The sequence below is a fragment of the Biomphalaria glabrata genome, chromosome 2, assembly GCF_947242115.1.
Source record: "Biomphalaria glabrata chromosome 2, xgBioGlab47.1, whole genome shotgun sequence".
Lineage (NCBI taxonomy): Eukaryota > Metazoa > Mollusca > Gastropoda > Planorbidae > Biomphalaria > Biomphalaria glabrata.
This window is the reverse complement of record NC_074712.1, coordinates 27,446,768-27,470,474: the sequence shown is the minus strand read 5'-3', so window position 1 is coordinate 27,470,474 and position 23,707 is coordinate 27,446,768. Positions and strand designations below refer to the sequence as shown.

The 23,707-nt window shown below is 32.7% G+C and overlaps 1 protein-coding gene across 1 annotated transcript in view; it reads left to right on the top strand.

Moving 5' to 3' along the window:
* Positions 1–9,277: 9,277 nt before the first annotated feature.
* LOC129924540 (uncharacterized) overlaps positions 9,278–23,707 on the top strand; it is a 34,644-nt gene continuing 20,214 nt past the window's right edge. The window contains exons 1-4 of the mRNA XM_056019797.1: positions 9,278–9,411; positions 12,502–12,669; positions 15,011–15,193; positions 21,214–21,986. Coding sequence (XP_055875772.1) covers positions 9,298–9,411; positions 12,502–12,669; positions 15,011–15,193; positions 21,214–21,986 — 1,238 coding nt within the window. The 5' untranslated portion in view covers positions 9,278–9,297. The remainder of the gene's footprint in view (positions 9,412–12,501; positions 12,670–15,010; positions 15,194–21,213; positions 21,987–23,707) is intronic.

Here is a 23,707-nt window from a genome sequence, read left to right as displayed (position 1 = left end):
TTTATACTTTAACACATGAACATACAAAATTAAGTCTATTCATCTCAAATTTTAATCAAATATATGTAGGCCTAAAAGCAAATGTTTTAATTTGAAAAAATGGATTTAAGCCTATTAGCTATTTTGATTTCATAGCTTTATTCACACTATTTTTACATTGTCACATTCGCTTTACTTAATACATTATTATTTCCTTTTTATTGTTCACAAAACACTCTCAGTGACTATATCGACAGTAATGCGCAAATAAAGACCCGCGGGTCGCGGGTAACATAAGTCTAGTATATATATATTTATATAATTGTAATAGCTGGGTAGATTGTGTATAGTATTGACATTTAATTTATTTTTTTTAACCAAAATGTAGTATATGTTTTGGCACCAAGATTTTTTTGTTTACATGGTGAGATAGGTATGTTTTGATTGTGTAGTTTTTTAAGGATTTTCTTTCAGCCCAAATATTTTGATCTCAACGCAACGTGTCCAAGCTACATGACGATCTACAAGGCTGAGAACATCAATGAGCTCATCCAACGAATGCTATTCGATATAAATAAATGTTTTGTTTTTCAAAAGTTTCCTGATAACTCAAGGCCATTTGAGTGTTACTATGCCTTAATAAGGTAATATAATTGTCACATTATAAGCAATCATCATCTCGCTTAAAGTTGGCAACGTAAACAGTTTTTACTATTTCTCTTTTCAGCTTGCTAATTTATGGGCTCAGAATCTTTGGCGAGTAGGTGGACGCGGTTCTTGAAAACAGCTGAAACTATTTTTCCTAGAAATTTAATAATGAATGCATATCTCTAAGAAAAGAATCAATAGCTAATGTTTACATTTGGAAAACATTAGTTACAAGCTTATTAGTAGAAAAAAACAATAGTTTTAATTTGGTAAAAAGACTAGAAGGAGGCGCGGTGGCTGAGGGGTAAAGCGCTTGGCTTTCGAAACGGGATTGCGGGATTCGTATCCTGGTGGAGACTGGTATTTTTAATTTCGCGATCTTCGGGCGCCTCTGAATAAACCCAGCCCTGATGGGTACCTGACATTAGTTGGGGAAACAAAAGGCGGTTGGACGTTGTACTGGCCACATAACACCCTCGTTAACATTAGGCCACAAAAACAGATGACCTTTACATTATCCCCCGTATAGAGCACAAGGTCTGAAAGGGAACTTTACTTTAATTAAAAAAAGATTAGAAAATCTTTTGCACATAAGTTTTCGGGTATGTCTGCCTTTAAAGATCTATAGGTCTTTCATTAGAATTTAAATACTCTGATTAGATTTTTACATACGCCTAAGCAGATTTTTTTTCTTGAGAGGAAGAATTGGGACTGGTTATAGTGTTCCATAATTTTTTTAATCTTTCAGGCATTAATTATTGAGCGTAAAATAAGTCACTCTTACAAATTAGTATTTAGCTTCATAAAAGAGGAAATGTATTTATTTTCATGTACTTTTTAAATATTTTATTTCGATAATTGTTAATATATAATAGATTGTTATAATATATTGCTGTAACTCCGCTCCCGTGCCGACTCTGAAGGTGCGCATCAGAGCACCGTTCAACACAAGTAAGAGAAGACATGTGGTGTCTACAGGAAGGACTCTTATAGATCGGGCTGAAAGGATATGCAGGTTATGGGACTCTGAACTGACCGGGCTAAGAGAAGTCTTGCGTGATACCAGTGAACTGTTTGTAGGACATGGAGCGACACTGGGAAGTGCTTCGGTGGTCTGTCCTAGTGTGAAGTAGGACTTGTAGAACTGAAAACATTCCTCCCTGGGACAAGATAGCGGAAGTCCATGTCTAACTATCTTTATAGCTGTAAATAGAAGCATCGACTAATATTACCTCCTTGCATTAGATTTACTACAATAATCTGCATCTCAGTAAAAATATTTCATTCAGTTGGCATGTTATTAGACATAAGTAGTAGCAATATAGTCAGTTATTCGCAATATTCAGGCCTATAGAATTATGGTGTAACTTGGAAATGCATAGAGATTAGTTTAACGATATGAAAAAAAGAATATATTTCACTATTTCTCTATTGAGCTTGCAAATTTTGTTTTGGGTAGGTGGACATTGTTTTTTAAAAAAGACTTTAACAAGTATTGTCCTAGACATTGGACAGTTTCTGTATATCTTTGGGGTTAGAATTACTAGCTATTCGGCCTATGGGGAAACTCTACTTTTATAGGATTATTTTGTCAAAGCGTAAAAAAACAGTATTTTAATGTGTCTAGATGACAAGACAATCTTTACTTTGAGTAGACAACATTTTCGTGTTTCTCGGCAAGTAGCCACTAGATAATCACCTAGAAGCTGAATAAAGGAAGAAAGGTCTTTTTTAAAAAATATTTTTTAAAAACTTTTGTTGTTTACTTTAATGATTTAGAAGTGTTGAATTGTTATAGACCTCCTTTAGTAGTAAACGACAATGAATCATTGCGTAGAAAATATATGAATGCCTGGTTATTAGCTATGGCCTAAGGGGAGGTACACCTAAAAAATCTATTTTTGTTAATATTTATCAGAAATTTATCAAACTTGTATGGTTGATACAGTAACTCATCCTGATTTTAAAAACATAGAAAAAATGTGTTTGACTTTTGTGTTTGCCATGGAAATGGCCTCCATCTTGTTTTTTGTATATGATATTTTAAATGCTATTTCTTTTTAACTAATAGACAAATATGAGTCAAAACCTTTTCATTTGAACAAAAAAACAACACAAAATAAAGTGACATCTCAAAATTTATTATATTTTAATATTTGTTTTTAACATATAACGGTAAAGTTGATCATTCATTTTTTTAAAGAAAAATATATTTTTGTTACATTCATGTCAATAGAAAATGAAAACCTAACAATATATTTAAAAAATCAAGATGTCACATAAAATTATAACAATAGATCTTTAAGTGTTTTAAATTTCATGTAAATATTTTTAATGGTTTTAAAGATTTATAAATTTTAGTGAATGCATTTTTGGAAAACGACAATTTTGAGAAAAACTGATTTTAAATAAAATGATGTTTGTAAAACTACGTTAACTAACTATATTTGAATATATAACACTTGTAAGTTAAAGAAAACATGTAAACTAGTGTTATACAAAATTTCACATCATTAAACCAACTAGTTATAAGTCTTTTAAGAAGACTAATTAAGAAAAAACAGAAATAGAAAAAAAAGCAAAAATTGAGAAATTACATAAGATTTAAAAATGTCCAGATGAATATGAAACTCCTTCAGCTTCAATAAACTGCAATTCTTTTCGTGCCTTAGCCTCCTTTCTTAATAACAGTCTTCTTTTTACAACTTTTTGTTTTTTATAAGCTGCATTTTTCAAGCGTTTCTTAAGTCTCAAAAATTCAAGTCGCTAGCTGCTTTTGCTTACCTGGCAATTGAAAAAACTTTTTATTTCACTACCAAAAGAAAAGCCAAAATTGAATTGTCCTACTGCAGGTAAAACATAAAAGCTAACTTTTTTTAGTGAAGAAAATCTTGATTTGCTGCAAATATTCCAAATACATGAATGAAAAGACTCATTCGCTTTTTGAGTTGAGCCAAGCAAACATCGTTGTAGAAGTTGAGGCTCTGACAATCTTTTGTATATAGGCTTCAGATGTTCTGCTAGTAAGTCATAATTAAGAGATGTATGTATATGGAGATTGTGTTTACCAGGCTTTACATTTTTTTGCCTCACAAGACTTATAAAAACACCAAGAATCTGCACCTGAAGGACACAGATTATGCATCGGCCTCTTATCGGTCGAGAAATTGTGATACATGCTCGCAAGTATGACATTTCTCATTTGCTTAGCATCATTCTGTTTCCGTATCGTTCTGGTGTAATACTTGGACAGTTTTTTGATTGTTTGTTGTGTAAGTTTATTAAAGGCTTTAGAATCACCATCTGACATCATAGTGGTGTAGCGCAATTTGAACTTCTCAATGGATCTCCTCCACAAGATCTCGGCCGCATGTGTTTCCATCATTCCAGACGATCCTGAAAAATATAAAACAAAAAGTTAATGGAAAGACAATAAACTGTTTTGTATGCTGTTTTTAAATAATTTAAAAAAAAAGAACATGTCAGTATAAAAATGAATCTAGATTTTAATTACTGTAAAAGGTTTTAAAACAATAGAAAAATATATCACCTGTATTGTTGATATCACAATCAGGTTTGTAGGATTCAAACTACTCTTTGTAGAGTGCAGGAGATAGTGCTTTTAGTCTAGTACCAGTTGTGCTACAAGTTTGGCAAAAGCTAGATAGTACTTCAAAATCAATGACATAGCCTGTCAATACATCTATGACACAGCTAACACCTATCATTGATTTGTGTCCTCTGGTCATTCAAGTACCATCAAATGAAACGGCAATGTCCAAAATGTCATCCTCACTTAGAGCTGAATTGCTATTTTTTGCATGTTCCTTTCTTACAAGATGAATAGTTTTACTATGCAAAGCCTGACGAACATCTTCAGCATCCTTATAAATGGACTTTGTCCTGTTGTAGAAATTTTTGGCTGATAGACCCGGAAGGTCTAAATGTTCACAAAATTTGTTGAAAGTTAATGGTCCTAGTCACACAACGAGGAGGCAACAAGAGCAGATGTGTTGATGGAAAAACTTTTATCATTGAGTGAGCGTTCAGATGTAAAAACATCATTCTCCATAGTGCCACAATTATCGCAGTAAAGTTTCAGTTTTAATACAAGTCCGAGACGACTGTTGTGATCTGAATGTAAAGTTAGACCATCAGCATTACAATAAGGACACAGAAGAGGTGAAAGCAATTTTTTTCAATTTGACTAATGTCAATAATTGTTCTATATGCTTGTTTAGCTGACTGATCATTAAATAGAGAGCTAGAGCTTCCAATGTCCATAGCAGGAATATCAACAGTTTTTTTTTTGGAACTTGTTTGCATAGACAACAACACCGACGAGTTAGTTGGAGTTGAAGGAGCTGGTGTTACTTTGTCTAGATCTAGTTCATAATCTTTTCGACATAGGCCTACAGTGTTCTTCATCTTGGCAATCTTGCGAGCCTCTAGAAGTTGTTTACTTCTTTTTTTTAATCTTCCCATGGCTAGCACTAGAGCTAGAATCTAGAATGTCTAGGGCAGTAGAGCTAGATGATATTAAATGTGATGATAATTATGGATAAGACTTAGATCTAGTCAATCTAGTCAAGCTCAAATAAGAATGAACTTGAAGACAATCACTCAATAAGTCACAATCGTAGAAGTCTAAGCTCTAGAATATTATCAATATAGATCTAGACTATATATTAATTATATATAGAATCAAGATAAATCTAGACTAGAATAATATGATATCCAGCAGGGGCGGACTGGCTATATGGGCAAACGGGCAAATGCCCGCTGGGCCGGTCTGGTCGCGACCAAAGAAAATTAAATTCAAAAGTGACAGCAGCAAGACAGAAAGGCCCAAACACGTTTTCTTGTTGTTGTTGTTTTTTTTTTTTTGTAAATTATTATTACAATTAATTTTGTTTGAAATTCTACAAGAATGTAATTTTAAGAATTACACTATACACTGTACGTATTATCATTTGTAAAACGTTAGACGTACTTTCTGCTATGCACTAGCGGCATGCCTTCAACACTACTTTGATGTCTTCGAGACTGTTTGGCCTGATCATTTTGCTGGTCGGCACGGGCCTTTGATGGCACTCCTATTTTGGTTTTGCTCCTTCCCTCACCCGTTTTTTAATGGTTCCATTGAAAGTTAACGAAAAGAGGGATGGGAGAGTTTAAGTTAGAAAACATTGATATAACGCGGCAAAAGGGGAGACAATTAGCTCTTTAACAAAACTTAATAGAAGTTAACAAACACAAAAACACAGCCGCGAAATCGCAAACCACCCAATTTATTCATAGCTCAATATGGGTATAACCGTATAAAGTTCTAGTTTCTGCGAGTTGAAAAGAAAAAGTAAGTTTCTTGTTGTTTATTTGTAATGGCATATATCTAAAAAACTACACTTAAGACTTACAAAAAAAAATAATTATTTAATTAAAACATAAATCTAGATCTAGATCAATTTTATACAATTTTGATTAATGGCAAACTTATGCTTAGTATGAAGTCATTAATAATGAAAATTATTACAATAATTAAAATAATGTATATAGCGCTGTCACATCCGATATTTAATGAAAAGAGATTTAGAATCATTTATTTTTTTTTATTAATATATTCATATACAAATGTACTCGGAGGAAGCAAGAGTTTTTCACATTTAGAAGTACATCTCTAACCATTCTACTTTCTCTTTTCTTCTAAAGGAATCTATCTATCTATCTATCTATCTATCTATCTATCTATCTATCTATCTATCTATCTATCTATCTATCTATCTATTTATCTATCTATCTATCTATCTATCTATCTATCTATCTATCTATCTATCTATCTATCTATCTGTCTGTCTATCTATCTATCTATCTATCTATCTATCTATCTATCTATCTATCTATCTATATCTATATCTATATCTATATCTATATCTATATCTATATCTATCTATCTATCTATCTATCTATCTATATATATATATATATATATATATATATATATATATATATATATATATATATATATATATATATATATATATATATATATATATATATATATATATATATATATATAGTTCGTCCATCGTAGTTCGATAGTTCGATTATGACCACTTTATCATCCAGGGGTCTGAGGGCTTTTCACTGGGGTTTTATGTCTCCTCGTGTGGCTGGTGAGGCCTATGTGAGCCCGGAATGTTCGGCCGCACACTAGGCAGGTTATTACAGCTGGAGCTAGTGTCATCGGCCTTGCTTTTCTTCTCTGGCGTTTTTCTTCTGCCAGCATTGTTTTCTTTTCCTCAGCAACCTGTGCGCCGGTTTTCACAGCGCGACGCCATGATGCTCTGTCATGTGCCTCTGTCTCCCAGGTGGCTGTGTCTATGCTGAACGCCTTCAGAGATTCTTTGAGGGTGTGCCTGAAGCGCTTTCTTTGACCACCTTGCGAGCGCTTTCCTTCGCTTAGTTGGCCATACAAGAGTCGTTTAGAGATGCGGTGGACTTTCATTCTGAATACGTGTCCTGCCCATCGCAGCTGGAACTGCATCAGGATTATGTGGATGCGTTACAGACCCGCTCTTTGAAGTACTTCAGTATCTGGTATTTTGTCTTGCCATTTGACATTCAGTATTTTTCACAGACATGTCATGTGGAAGTGGTTCAGTTTCTTTGCATGTTAACTGTACACTATCCATGTTTCTGAGGCATAGAGCAATGTAGGGAGGATGACGGCTCGTTAGACCGCTAGTTTTGTATTTGTGGTGATACCACTTTAAATGAATGGGTTGCCTGAGTCAGCCAGGAAAACCAATGATTTAGCATATTTTAAGTCACAGATCAACATGCATGATTAGATTGACACGAGAAATGCAAAGGACCTAATTATTTTATTTTTTTGAAGAAACGTCTGTAATATATATGTAATACAAAAAGTTTGAAACTCATTAAGACTGCTAATGTAGTGTTTATAGTTTTCAGACTACATACATGTATAAATAGAATACTTTATATAAGCCTACGAAAGCCTACGAAAGCATACATTCAGTTTCCGATGCGTTATCAAACTTTATATATTTTGAATAGAATTAGGCTTACAGCTATGATAAAACACATGGGCGTAGACGAGAGGGGAGGAGTTCAAACCATCACTGGCCTCCAATCTCATTGTCTGAAAGGGAAAATTTACTAACTTCCTCAGTGCAGTCAACTTAAGAAAACTAGTCACCAAATTTCATGAGCGTAGCCAAAAAGGGTTTTGTGGTTTCCCTCCCCCCTCCAATACAAAACTAAAGCATTTTACCATTTTCTACTAGTCGCTGGACCCGAGTGAATAAAAGATTAAGTTTTTGATTTTTTAAGCGGAAGAGTAGCAGGCTATTTGCACTGTAGATACCTCGAAATATGCATTTTTAAATCTTAAAATAACGGAAATTATGCTTGGATCCGTGGCTTCGCCCCGGACCCCACTGGGGGAGCTTACAGTGCTACCCCAGACTCCCTATCTGTCCCTTGGCGGTGTGTACTGCCTTTCACTAATTATAGGAAGAGAGTATTCTAGGGTAGAAAAAACGTTTAAAAGAATGAAAGATAAGAATGTAATGAAGATTAATTACAACTACACACACTAATACATATGTATATAAAAATTGCGGAAATATATGACATGCCATTTGTGGGCCGGTTTATATGGTAATGCCCGGGCCGATTTTGATATTCAGTCCGCCCCTGATATCCAGGCAACCCGGCAGAGTCGCCAAAGAGACTAGTCTGACTAGTTATAGTGATTAGATCTACAGCTCAGTCAACTATAAAATGTTGATAATTCTACTTACAAGATGTAAGAAAAGCAAGCACAGAACATATAAAACGTTTATTTTAAGATACTAAAACTGTTTAGAAAGTAAATGTTAATTTTTCACATACGATAATTTCAACACGCTGTAGGCAGTTCAGCCATTTATTTTCGATAACCTGAGGTACACAAAGTCGCTAGGGGAATCCTAAGAATAGACCAATCAGAACGCAGCATTTATAAGCGGGTCTATATTTACACCGAAACTAATCAAAAGAGTACGTAAGTTTCTAAATATAGCGAAAATGTGCTAATAAAAGATTAGGAAGTGATGTCAAATCTTAAAAGACCTTTGGACGCTGAACAAATTGATACCAAATATGACTATTTTATTTGCAATGCACAAACATTATTAAGGGGTTACTGGATAGCGAAATTTATTTTTTTTATTTTTGCTTTAACTTAATAACTATTGTTATATTATATCATATGACAACTCAATAATAAAAAATATATATTGAATGTTGTCTAATGTTTCCGGGTTGCCATGGTAACGGCAGCCATCTTGAAAATAAACAAAAATTAGTTCATATAGGAAAATTCTAAAATTTTTCAAAATAGATAAAGTTCAAAGCTAAAAATACTTACACCTTAAAGTATAAAGGTGGCTGGAAGGAGCTAGCTAGATTTTATACATTTTCCCTTAGTATTGTGCATTTTATTATTTTTAAAAAAAGGGTGATTTTTTTCCTGTAAAATGCATCCACATTTTTTTTCCCAAAAGATCATATATTAAAAACTTCTTCAGCTAAAGTCTCATTTTCTTGTTCCATAGTAATGGTTACGTCAATAAATGTGACAGACGTGACCCACGTAAACTGATGGATCCAGATATCGTTAAAGCTTGTGATCAACTCAATGGAAACAAATATCAGATCTACAGCAAGTATACTGGCACATATTATAAAAATATTTTCTGCTCTATTTGTGATTTGGTAAGTGGAAAGAATCCTGAATCCTAAGACCAGATTATTGACATAGAATAATATTCATGCAAAGTAGGAAATGATTCTCCAATTACTTCTTTACCTATGTCAGCAAAGTTGAAAGTATCTTGGCAGATTATTATTGTTGATATACATTGTATATGTTAGCCGATATTACTTTGCCATGTTTTAATCACTCAAAATTGTACCAGATAAACTCAATACACGTTTATTGTCAAAAAAAGAGTACACCGTTTGGTTTATGAGTGGGTCCTATCTTTTCGATTGTGCAATTAAAGCACTCTTAGACTTTGTGAATTCAGTGCATGCATTTGTCATCTTATTGTTCATTTTGTTTGAACCCTTTTTTTTGGATGAAGTTTGTTACGATGGTCATGCTGATAGCTGTACACAATTGCGTAAGTAACTTGCTTGCTTCTACTATCTAGCATGTTAATATATGCTCAGTAAAAACAAAAACAACTCGATCCTCCATTATGGAAAGCCGACATGTTTTGATACTAAGAAATTTAAGTACTGACAAAAATAGAAGTTTTTATTAGTTTATTGTTAGGTTAAGCATTTTAGACGAATGACCTAATTCTCTACATTATTGTGATCCTAGTCACGGTTCAACTGTCGCCGATTTAGTACATTTTCCATATGAAGCAAAATAAAGAAACAGATTACATAATTAAATAACTTTATGAATGATTTTTATGTTGTTATCAACAATAAGTAATTGTTTAAAGGTTTAACTTGATTCTAGAATGGAAAGTGGCAGGAATAGCGTGTAAATTATTTAGGCTAGAAATATGGAGTTACTTGTAGCCTCAATAAGAGACGCGTTGATACTTGGCTTAACTCAAATTGTTGGTAGTATACTATTCAATGATATTGTTAATATGATAATTGAATAATATTTAATATATTAATGTAACACAGAAGTCAAAATGACTTGAAAAAGTAACTGAAAATTTCTGAAGAAACGTCTGCGCCATGCTTTGGTGGAGGAACAAGAAGACATGGACGTTGACCAATTAGCATCATGAAAAAAAAAGGATTCAGTTCTGTAACAAGTCAAAAGCCGAAAAGACTCGAAGGTGTGGGAGGTGTTACTTCATCATGGCTGTGGCTGTACAAACAGTTGTGACGGAGTCACTGGAGTTGTAGCACTAACTGTGACTGTGTTGCTGGCAAGTCGTGCGGGTGTATCTTTCAAGACGTATTAAATACTTCTCTCTTACTTAATACTTATCTTTCTTACTTAATACTTCTCTCTTACTTCAATACTTCTGTCTTACATCAATACTTTTCTCTTACTTAATACTTCTCTCTTACATCAATACTTCTCTCTTACTTAATACTTCTCTCTTACTTAATACTTCTCTTATACTTAATACTTCTCTCTTACATCAATACTTCTCTCTTACATCAATACTTCTCTCTTACTTAATACTTCTCTCTTACATCAATTCTTCTCTCTTACTTAATACTTCTCTCTTACATCAATACTTCTCTCTTACTTAATACTTCTCTCTTACATCAATTCTTCTCTCTTACTTAATACTTCTCTAATCAATTCTTCTCTCTTACTTAATACTTCTCTCTTACATCAATACGTTTCTCTTACATCAATACTTCTCTCTTACATGAAATCTTCTCTCTTAATACTTCTCTCTTAATACTTCTCTCTTACTTAATACTTCTCTCTTACATCAATACGTTTCTCTTACATCAATACTTCTCTCTTACATCAATTCTTCTCTCTTAATACTTCTCTCTTACATCAATTCTTCTCTCTTAATACTTCTCTCTTACATCAATGCTTCTCTCTTAATACTTCTCTCTTACATCAATTTTTCTATCTTAATACTTCTCTCTTACATCAATTCTTCTATCTTAATACTTTCTTACATCAATTCTTCTCTCTTAATACTTGTCTCTTACATCAATTTTTCCCTCTTAATACTTGTCTCTTACATCAATTTTTCCCTCTTAATACTTCTCTCTTACATCAATTCTTCTCTCTAAATACTTCTCTTTTACATCAATTTTTCTCTCTTAATACTTCTCTCTTACATCAATTCTTCTCTCTTAATACTTCTCTCTTACTTAATACTTGTCTCTTACTTAATACTTTTCTCTTACTTAATACTTGTCTCTTACTAAATACTTCTCTCTTACTCAATTCTTATCTCTTACTTTAATTTTTCTCTCATATTTCAATACTTCTCTCTAACTTTAATAATTTTCTCTAACCTAAATATTGTTGTAACCCTATTGGCGACGCGATAGGATTAACTGTGCGTGATCAACTGACATGTGACACAGGGCTGTAATACAGGTTAGCATGCTATATCGAAGGGCAATGGACAGTACTGGTATGAACTTTGCACGTGAATATGACCCGTGGTGTTATGATCACCTGATTATAAGTCTGCTTGGACATGAAACAGAGTGTGTAAGGCAATGCAGTTCAATATAGGACAGCGAGGAGACCGGGACTGTTAGTCGGCCATGAAGTCGGTCCTGGTGCAAACATTGAGTGAAACGCACGAGTCCAGGAAGAGACAGTAAAGTTTAGTACACTGATGCACAAAGTAGCATTTTTAGTAGTTAATTGTGTTACCATTTGTGTCATATTAGCTGTTTTATTTCATCTGTATTGAAGTACAAGATTATTTGGGACTCTGTTTTGTAAAGTTCTTGTGTTGATGTGTTGTTGAGTAGTGTTTACAAAACGCCTGATTAGGAGAGAAAGAAATGTAACAATATTTTTTTCAAAACTTAACTAACAGTCGTCAAATTATCTTACCTGAAACTATAAACAATGTTCACACATATTCATTTATTCAATGTAAACATTTGTGAAGGAGTAAGAGATAAAAACAAATTTATGCTTTAAAGCCAAGCTCAGACTACATAGACAAAGTAGACGTTTATAAAAGCAGACATTGATAAAATTGATGTTGACAACATTTTTTATCAAACACATTCATTTTGTTGAAGGACCTTTTCTTTAGTGTAAACCCTTAACGATCTACTGTTTATCTAAATATTTTCTTTGTTTTAAACGAATGTTCTCCTATACACTAGATGGCGTATCCGTTTGAGTTGACCAACAAAACAGAGAATTGCATTTTTTTTCAAAAGTCTGAGAAAACTTTCCCGTATAAAATGTTGGTCAACGTCCAAGACGTAGTCAGAGAGTCTAATGGCAAGACTTATAACAAATGTAACGAGACAACATGGTTAGCGCCTCATGTGAGTAGCATGTGATCGTCTTTAGTGTCTAGTTTTGCAAATAAAATAAATTAAATAAGTCAACAAGATTACAAAGACTATTTGTGTGGTAACACAAACTCAAAATCCGCCAAGATAGTGGTCCTGTAAAAAGGTTAAATGGTGTAATGTTGAAGAATGCGAATGTCTTGGAATGCTGGGTTCGTGCTTCCTGGAGTACTCTTGACACGTGACAAACATATATACCACAAATTGAATTAAGTCCGTTTCAGCAGACAAATACAAAGTTTATTTGACAACAATAATAAAAATACTGCACTTCTTGTTAGTGCTACAAGTCACGAAAATCCTATCCGCATAACAGCTGTATCAAAAATATCCAATACGTTAAACTTTCCAGAGTATATTACAAATCACGTCCACATCTCAGCGGTTAACACTGTACAGAGTAATCCAGAATAATACATGTCTCAAAAAGCCACTGGCATCAACTGCCCAAAAGTTACTATCTAACTTAGAGTTACAACTCGACTAAAAAGCAACCACTAAAGACATGACTGCCTCGTTCAGAGGATAACACTTGAATTAACTGACTTGACTGCTTTAACTGACTTGACTGAACTCAAAGTCAACTTTATTCATTCTACTTCCTGTTTTCTACATCAAGAATTCCTCGTGTCTTTTAACCTCTTAACACGACGTGAACATTAAATCAGGCAAAGTGTCAACTGAGACTGTGACAGGTCCACCCAGGGCAGGTAAATATCAGGTTTCAATATTTTCAGAAAGAACATCAGAATGAATTTCTATCCAAGCCTATGACAGAGAAGAAAAAGAAAGTTGACAGTATATTGAAGTCGAAGTTAGATTTGAACCTGGCCTGAGGTCATATCTTATCTTATATAATACAGACGTTACTTCAAAAAAGAAGATGATTATGGACTACACGTAATGCATTTAGTCATGCATATTTACAATGACCTAAATTCTGCTAAGTAACTGTTATTTTAGTGACTAGCTCAGGCAACCCATTCCATGCTCTAATAGCACTAGTGAAGACGAAGAATTTGTAGAAATTTGTCCTAGCATAAGAAACAAGGAATGTGCCTTTATCTTTGTGTCTTTATTAGATTTTATTTTTGAATTTGGAGATTATGGTTCAGTGTTTTATGTATAAGTGCTACTTTACTTTTAAGTCTCCTATCCTGAAGGCTTTCTAAATTTTACTAAAGATGTTACTCTAGTCTAATGTTAATATTCGTTTGTTATGAATCTCACTGCTCTATTTTGTATCCGTTTCAGGGGTCCCAAACAGATGATGCATATACTATAACTGGCCTAACCAAGGTTAAATAACATATTCTAATTTGATTTATAGAAATTTCTTTTAATAAACCCTAATGATTCATTTATAGTTTCATCAATGACAGTTTTTCATCTATTATAACACCTAAGTGTTTTGCGTTTTTAGTCTGTGCTACTGGTTTACCATGAATAAGATATGTGGAATTTTTTTTTTTATTTTTTTTTTATTACTCTCAATAAATGACATTTCTCTGGGTGAAAAGACACGCTCCAATTTCGATTATTTTTTATTGTTCTATATATTATGCAATCGTCTGCAAATAAACTGACTTTTGTTCCTGAACTAATATTATTTTGTAAATCATTTATGTAAATTTCTCCTTGAGGTACATCTGAGTTATTGTTATTTTTGTTTACTTAGAGCCATTTATTATTACAGTTTGTTCCTTCCCTATCAGAAAATACTTAATACACTGTTGCATTGGACCATCAATGCCAAAATATTTTTTGGAGTAAGGACATTTTGTTTGTGAGTGTGGCATATGATGTTGCAGTCAACTGAACAACAATTGTTCAATTAATTGTCGTTTTAACGTATGTTTTACTTATATGTTTACTAAATAGATTTTTTCTCTTTAAAAAAGCTTGTTGTTTTTTTTGGTAAGTGGTGTAGTTAGTTAGTTAACAGAACCTATTTAACTTAGCAAAAAATCTGATACCTTTGGATAAATAAGTTATATGGTAAAAAGCTATAGGTATTTCCCTTACCAAATAGCCTCCCATGTTTGTTACTATTATTAGTGAATAGTTGTAAAAATGGGCTATTTTTTTTATAACTGCTTGCACAGGTAATATTTAAATTAAATTTTTCGCTATCAGAAAAGATAAAAAAAAGTAGCCGTTGCATCAGAACTTTGAATGGTCTAAAATAGCATGATGTCGAATTTTCAATATGTTTTCTAGTTTACGAGATCTAAATGGGACCTACTGACTGATAGACGGACAGACAGACCACATAAAGTTAATAGTGTCTATTCCCCTTCGTTTTCTGTATCAGGGCGAGTGTCTCCAATTAAAATGTACACCAGGAAAGACCTTAAAGAATGGAATATGCACCACCATATTTACAGATTTTAAGAGCCTGGATTATCAAGCGACATTAGTTCTTGAACTCAAACACCGGGATAATTTTAAAGACAATATGACTCTTCCAAATTTATTGGATTTGGCTGAAAGACAGGTAATTCGTTGTCTGGTAAAGAGTACAGACCCTTGGCCCACGACCTACTCAAATCAAGATAACATTTAATATTATTCCAGGATATTTATAGATTTAATGCTATATAATATATAAAAAAAAAATGATGATATCTATTCTGTATATTTGAAAGTCAGATATGTTTATGTATGCATGTTCCGAATAGAAAGCATAACCGTTCGATTAAATTTGAATAAACTTGACATGTTAAAAACTAGAAAAACAAGATTTAAAAAAAAATGTGTGTTATCTCACAAACTCATAGGCGGCCCACGTTGATCCCTGTCGTATCCGCCTATTTGCAAGGAATATTCAAGACATGATTTTGTTTTTTATTGTCAAAAGTAATAATATTTCAAAGATTCATTCGGAGTTGTAAAAAATATGCTGTTTTTATTGTGTAAAATGTTTTACATGTTTCGGATGTTCCTTCAAAGTTAAATTTTCTTCCTTGTCCAAACCTTCCGCTTCACGATGTGGGATGCCAGCGAAAAAGGTAACAACCCGGGACCGACGAGATAATCTAGATATTTCTGCTAACTGCATAGCAAACTAATAGCCTATTATTCATAAAAAGATATATTACAAGTTACGGCAAGACAATACCGGATATGTATAATATGTCAGATGAGCGATTTTAGAGAATCTTTGGCATTTATTTATAATTGAAAAAAAAAAAAGAAAAAAAGAACATTTATCGAGCTCATACTTTTGCAACGGCTGCTAGAATTTCCAGCAAAGTTACCAATATGAGCTATTGGCTTTTTTATTTAAATGGAACTAGAATGAGAATCAAAATCTACACTTTAAGTATAGAAATTGAAGTTCTAGATATTGATCTAGTCTATATCATTCTAAACTAGACCTAGAAATTCTAGATCTATCATCTAGAATGATTTTCATTAGAATATAAATTGAGATTTAAAAAACCTAGATCTAGTGTAAAAAAATCTAGATTTGGTGTAAAAAATCTAAATCTATTGTAAACAAACTAGATTAGATCTAAATCAAGCTAGTTTGTCTTTTTATTATAAGAGAAAGATGACAAGGTTTAAAGAACATTAATGCAACGAGTTCTTTTAGCATTTCGTTTAAATAATTCATTCCATATGACTTAAAAGGAAAAAAAATCCACTTCATCACAGGCCTAGTTAGACTAAAAAAAATCTTTATCAATACTAGCAAGTTGACGAGGGTTCCTAGACATTTGTGCACTCGAGTTGTTTTATCATTTCATTTAGAGAATTTATTTCTTTATGACTTTATATGAAAAAAAATTGATGTTTTTACTTAGTAACTAACTATTAACTACTTATAAATTAATAATAAACGTTAAAATACAAGAACAGTAATAAAACAATTCTTTAAAATAAAAAGTTATGGTTACACGGAAATAATAATGGAAACATATAATAATAGAATACATAGGCATTCTGCACATTGCCTTGCAAAATATGAAATGTTGAAAACATTTCTTACTTTGCTTGGAGTTTTTGTGCATTCTATTGAATGCCGGATTTCGAACTTTTCTACCAGGGGCGTAACTAGGGATTTGGGGGCCCGGAGGTATTGACGTCTTTGGGGGCCCTTTGCATTTTGACATTCGACATATGACGAGATAATGTACCCAAAATATATAAGCCCTAAATCAAATTGGTTCAACATATCAGTAAACTTAACAAAAAATAATCATTAAGACTCTTTTAATTAACAATACCGTTGTTTATTAGTTAAATAATGCACAAGTGACAAATCTCAATTGATATTCCTTGACGTCATGCATTATGTGCAGCAAAAAAATCTATAACATCATCTACATCGATACTTTCTAGTATTTGTGACTTAACTGACATTAAGGCCATGATAAGCCTTTCTTGCGTCATTGTGCTCCTGAGATAGTTTTTGATGAACTTAAGCTTTGAGAATGATCTCTCACATGACGTAAAGGAAGTGGCCTGAGTTAGCGGTATTCGGAGGAGGTTGCAAGGTTTGAGCACACGTAATTACCATATGAAGCCTGTTTCCTCAATATGTCTATTAGTGATTGTATTACTGGTTTGTTGATGAAAAGTGCTCTTGCATCAATGACATCATTGAAAAAGCAATTTGCCATTTATTTCATCATACAAACAGGAAAAGTAGCACAGTTTGTCATAAGCGGGTCTTCATCTAACAGGTGTCTTGGTTCAAGAAGAAACCCAAAGGTATCCATTTTCTTTCCAACCTCTGAAATCTGTCCAGCACTTCTGTTGCAACACGTTTGAAATGAAGTTCTATTGACTGTCCTACATTAGAACTCAACTTCCCATTAAGTCTTTTCTTTCTTCTGGATGTTTTAATTACAGGAAATCCATAGTATTCACTACCTTCTTTTGCTTTTTCGATGGATTGGGTTTTTGTCAGTTTCTCATTTTGCAGAAAGAATGAAAGGGTATTTCTTCAGCAGCTTCCCGTATATGCAGTCCAGACTTTTGTAGTTTCTTCTGAACTATATTAATTGGGCGCAGGAGCTTTGACCAGAATTCCAGATAAGCAAAACATTCTTAATTTTTCACTGCATGAAGAAGATTCTGTTCTAATATTATGATATTACGTCATTGATGGTTGTTTATGTTTTGTGCGAAAGCAAAAGTATTCAAAGCATACAAAAGTGAGAAAGATTCATATCTCGTTATGCTTGAGTATAGAAATACTCCGATAAGCGTATTGACGTATTTAACATAACAACTGCTGACGAGTAGAAGACTCAGGGAATCATTCCAACTGATCCCAAACTATTGAAACCATCGGTATTTGAAAATGCAGAGACATTACTCAACGAACGACAGATGAAAAGCAAAGTAAAATACGATGCAAAAGCAAGACTACCTAGAGATTATTCTGTCGGAGAGTTCGTCTAGTTCAAACATGGAAGAAAGCAGTTGTCATAAAAGAAACATTCAGCACGCAGATCTTACATCATAAAGAAAAACGATGAAAAAACATACAGAAGAAATCAACGCTTTTTGAATAAGAGTTTCCATAAAGACATCTCAGGGTACTATGATACCGATGAAGCACTGAACTGCAAACTGTTGGAACAAACGAAACAGACAGTTGTAGACCAACGTCTAGAGAACTTGTTGTGCCAGTCAAGACAACCAGAAGTGGACGAATTGTTAAAGTTCTTAGTAGATATCACTCTTAAGAACTTTAAAAAGAAGGATGTGATAATAACTTCAAAAAGAAGGATGTGCTAATATTATATGATATTACGTCATTGTTTGTTGTTTATGTTTTGAGCAAAAGCAATAAGATTAGATGGAAATAAAAAGAGAGTTTCCATTGAATTGAGTAAAATGAATAGAGGGGTAATAATTCGAGTGTGAAGTTTAATTATGAGATTATAGACGCCAAACGCTAATAATGGACTATTCTAACATTATTAAGAATAACTTTTGGATATGTTATACTCGATTCTGTAAATTTTTCTTCAATGTTAATAAGTGTAGCCATAAAATACTCGCCATTTAGATCTATTATTAGTAAAGGTAACAAGATACCTGGAATTCGCTGTATATCATGCAGTTTTATTCGTGGCAACAAAGTTTAATATGTAAAACTAACTTTAAAAAAAACAAACTTTGATCTCTGTGGGAAAAAATATAATGTCAACAAAGTCAACATACTGATAGACCTAGATGTAGGTTTAGTTTTTGTTATAAATTTAATCCATTAATGTTGAAAAAAAAGACACCCGATGACACTATTTGTCAATAAAATATATTACTTTATGTATTTACAAATAAATTTCGGACACCCATTCAGGGAACCCCAAGGTGGGGGCCCGGGGAATCTTAAAATTCTTCCCTCCTCCCCCCTTAGGTACGCCACTGTTTGCTACGCTTGTTGATTTGTTCCTACAATATTTATATACTCTTTTATACCATCAAAGCCACTTTTTATTCCATTTTATTAAAAGGAAAAAATCCACACCCCCAGTTTTTGTTTTTCAATTGTACCCTTTGCAACTCTATTTTCTGTTTTCTTCAATTGGAACGGCCCACTTTGTAAGGCCTCCTCTACAACTCTACATAACTAATTCTAGTTTCAATGCTCTCTTTCTCCCCCCCCCCTCTTCTAAGTTATGGGTATGTTTCCTCTACCAAGTCAAACCTGAATGGATTTGTAGAAATTACCTTATTCTTATTGCTTCATAATGACCTAATGATAATAAGTTTATAAAGATAGTTTGTGTTATCACACAAACTCATATGCGACGCTGAAAGACATACATTTTTGGGATGTGTTCGAAGGAAAATTAAAGGTAAAGTCAGATTTGAAATACCTTTTTGTGATCTAAACGTGACGGGCAAACAGATCGACAGACAAAACGCACCTTCTAGGCGCTCACTAAGAAGCGGTTTTGAAAGAGTCGCAAATTGAGCTTTTATATCAAACCTTTGTATTTTATTTTATGTATTTTCCCGAAAAGAAGTTGTCTATATATAAAGTTTTAATAGAACAATCACAAAAAAAAAAAAAAAAAAAAAAGAATTCCTGTATTTTTTTTCCACTTAGTGAACTTTAAAAAAAATTCCTTAAGCCACCAAATATGAAATTTAATGTTAACAAACAAAAAAGTGATTGAAGTTTAGTCATAACAGGAGAGTGAAATACAAATAAGAGAAATGAATAATACTATCGGAATGAAAAACTAATGACGGAGAGAAAGAGTTAAAAGAATCAAAACTATAGATTTAGATCTAAAGTCTATTTCTCTATAATTTTGTTTAAGAGGGAAAGAGAGCGAGGTATGATATTTTGTAGCATTAGAATTTCGCTAAAATAAAAAGGGGGCAAGTAGACGATTCCAATTAATAAAGCCAAATTGATATTTTTTAGAGGACAGATTACAAACATGAATGTAAATTGGGGAACGGGAATGTGACATTCGGAAAATGATTTTTTTTTTCTCTAGATTGAAAACTGATGTTCTAAAGAAACGTTTGCGATGTCAATATCGTACATTGTTTGATTTAAGATTAAAATATGCAAAAAATATATAACTAACCAAAGGAGCTATATGCATAATTCAAAAGATGAAAATGATGTGATGAAGATTCGATGACCATTTAGAAGTTAGATAAAGGTTGTCAGTGAACTATAAATGGATCGAAACATTTGAAAGCTGTAGAGTTGTGCACGGGGGAGGGGGGGACTTTACGGACGACAAGAAACACATGGTATATTAAACATTGAATCGAGAAAAAGAAGAAATTTTACGGACTAACTATTTTGTTGTTAAAAGCTTAAAAGCCAAATCAAGTTAAAAGTTTATGAGGGTGAGGGTCCAGTGGGAGATAGAGAGAGAGAGAGAGAACGGCCGATGCATTTCATTTGAAAGAGATACAATAATTCACATGTTAAAAAAGTTGGTTAAAATTGGGTCCGTTTGGTAAAATTTCATAAAAAGGAAATGAGGGATGTTAAGGCCATAAAATCTGGGAACCAAAAGAGGGGGTACCGGTGTGACCGGCTAATATATATATATATAAAATCTTGTGTATATATATATATATATATATATATATATATATGATATGTTTATATCAGTTAAGCGGAAACTTATCTTAAATAAAAATCCCCATCATTTTTTTAAATATGAACGTTAGCGAAGGAATAATAACATCACTATATATTTTATATCTAACATCACTATATATTATATATCTAACATCACTATATATTATATATCTATGTCTGAACACTTTGGAATTATGCCATAAGTTTATGTAACAATACAATCAAATCAACAATTTTGTCTCACATGGCCGTTTCCTACAGGGGAGCTACGATTTGGTGGTTTATAGTTTGAGCTTCTAAAGTTCTGACTTTCGTGATTTAAAAAAATCTGCCTTTTTTACTAGCATAAGCAAACCACTTTTGTGTCGCATCTGAGTTTGTGTTTTTACAAACTCTATTTGTAATCTTTACTTCATTCATCTGGTTTTGTTTTCCAGATAAGAAAAGATGTTTCCAACATTAACGATGGCTACTCTTATCAACTTGGTGTTACTCAGAAAGTCAACATAAGTCTTACTGACACCGAAATTCCTGTGTTATGGATAAACATTGAAATGTTAGCTTCACATTTACTCACTAGAGATGCCTTTGAGAACATGGCTCTGGACATTTTCTTTGGAAACAGATTGAAGAATGAAGAAAAAATGTTCAACTATTACAAAATTTTAGTAGATAGATATGACATCTCTTGCACTTGGTCAAACAAGTTGTTATCATTGCGCCGCTATGAGTCATTGTTATGGTCAAAATACTATTATACACAATGTGCTAACAAGGTAATTCTTTCACCAACATTAGCTTGTCAATATCTGATATTTAAAAGAACAAACTTTACTTTAGTTTGGACGACTACCAATGGAGTGAAATACGTAATAGTGATGCTAGATGTTGGTGGGGCCAAGCTTAAAATTTCCAGCCTGTCTGATATGAATAGCATGGAACTAACTGAATCCAAAGAATTATATATATGTGTTAAGATGTTAAAGGAATACTTTAATACATCCAAATCAACTGATAAAGGAATACCAATGTACAAAACATTAAATGTTTTAACATATATTTGTATAAGCGCCTCAGAGTTATGTCTCGTGTTAACGCTAGTTACGTACCTTGGATTTCCTGAACTGAGAACTGTTCCAGGCATCAACAACATGTTCCTGAGTTTAAGTCTACTTCTTGCACAGATGGCGCTGGTTACAGCTTCTAACATGTAAGTAAATAAAGTAAATGAAAGAAAAGTTTGGTCCAAAAGTTTTTAAAACTATCAAAAGTAATGTGAAAGTCGCTATTAGTTCTTTGTATCCATCCCTTCATCAAATCTGACTAGATCTCAAAAACTTTAAAAAATGAATTGAAAATCCAATTTTACGATATTTTTGCAGCTTTCAAATTTCTGGTGCAACGGCTACTTTTTGTTTTCTAAATGCTAATGTTTAATTGTTAAAATATGTAAGCCGTTTATCATAAAAATAAAACTTTTTCAGAAGTAAGTCAGAGGTAAGTCTTTATAATAGGTAACAGAGCGGGTATAAAGTCTTATATAAGAATTTCGTATTGGATAAATCTAGTTTAGAGCATTGGTCGTTACTGCATTGATAGATGGCTTTTTGGGAAGTTACGATATACATCAACAAAACAATAGTAACAACTAATAATGGCTATTACAAAATATTTTCTACATTAACAATCTTATTTAGTTAAACAAAGATGCACATTTTAAGTGTGTTTTATCTACTAATTCCCTCTAGTTTTAAACTATAAAATGTTTTTCTTATCGCGGAGTCTTTATCGGTCGATTTTTGTTTGATGTCACAATAAATCTAAATGGAATTCAGATATACATCTACGAATACGTTCATTAATAAGAAAACAATGTTTAAAATTATCAAACAATGATCCTGGCAGTAAAATTAATAAAGCGTTTTATATAAGGTCATGATGTTAATCTAGCAATAAGATCGAGATTAATTCGGCTGTGATTAATTTTCTTCAAATCTAATTTTATTTTATAAAAATTACTCATTTTCAATGATACTTATTTAGAAATATGTATGTTGACATTTTGAAGAGAATGTCACAGTAATAAAGCCATTAATAACTAATAGGCTTTGTTGCGCTTATGCATTTCGTTTCTTTGGTTTAAAATTAAAATTAGTAAATTGTGCCGGAAGTACCTTTTTCCTTATATATATTTTGCATTTTTTCAATTCTCATTTTAAATTGAACTGACATTATTAGGCTGTGACTTTAAGTGTACCTGATAGAAAAAATATTCTGCACATCAATATGGGTAGTTGAGATCAAACCTGAAAGAGCCTATAAAAAGAAAAGACCTGAAACAAGCGTGTGAAACTACACATTTACAGTTTTTTATTTGATTAGTCTTTTACACAAGATCTGTGTATTTTTTGTAGGACTAGCTTACTTCAAGTACCTTGCATTTTCCGATACACAATTTCACACACAAAAATAATTGCAGGAATAAAAATTGCAGTGATTTTAAAACTTTTAATGATTTTTAAAATGTGTTTTTATAAAGGTATTACTGTAATCCATTGTGAATATACTTTTTTTTTGTTATGAACCTCACGGTCCATTTTGTGTCTGTTTTAATTTTTTGTTTTCTTGAGTTAAAGGGCTCGTGTTTTCTCCTGATGTTTATACCTTATTTCTCTGATCAACCCTTGTGAGACATTGATCTAAAATAAGGCTAAGCTTATAAATAAAAATATATCCATGTTGTTTTAGATGAAGTCCATTAATTATGCTTGCTTTGAAAAATTTATCTCGCACATGCAATGGGCATTGTCATTGTCAGGGGTGAAATGGCGCTGGGTATAACTCTAGTGTGTAGTGATGTGTTGAGATCTCTTCTTGCCTCGTAATTATCAAGCCTTCGCTCTGGCAACTTCAGCCATCGCGTAGCATTAC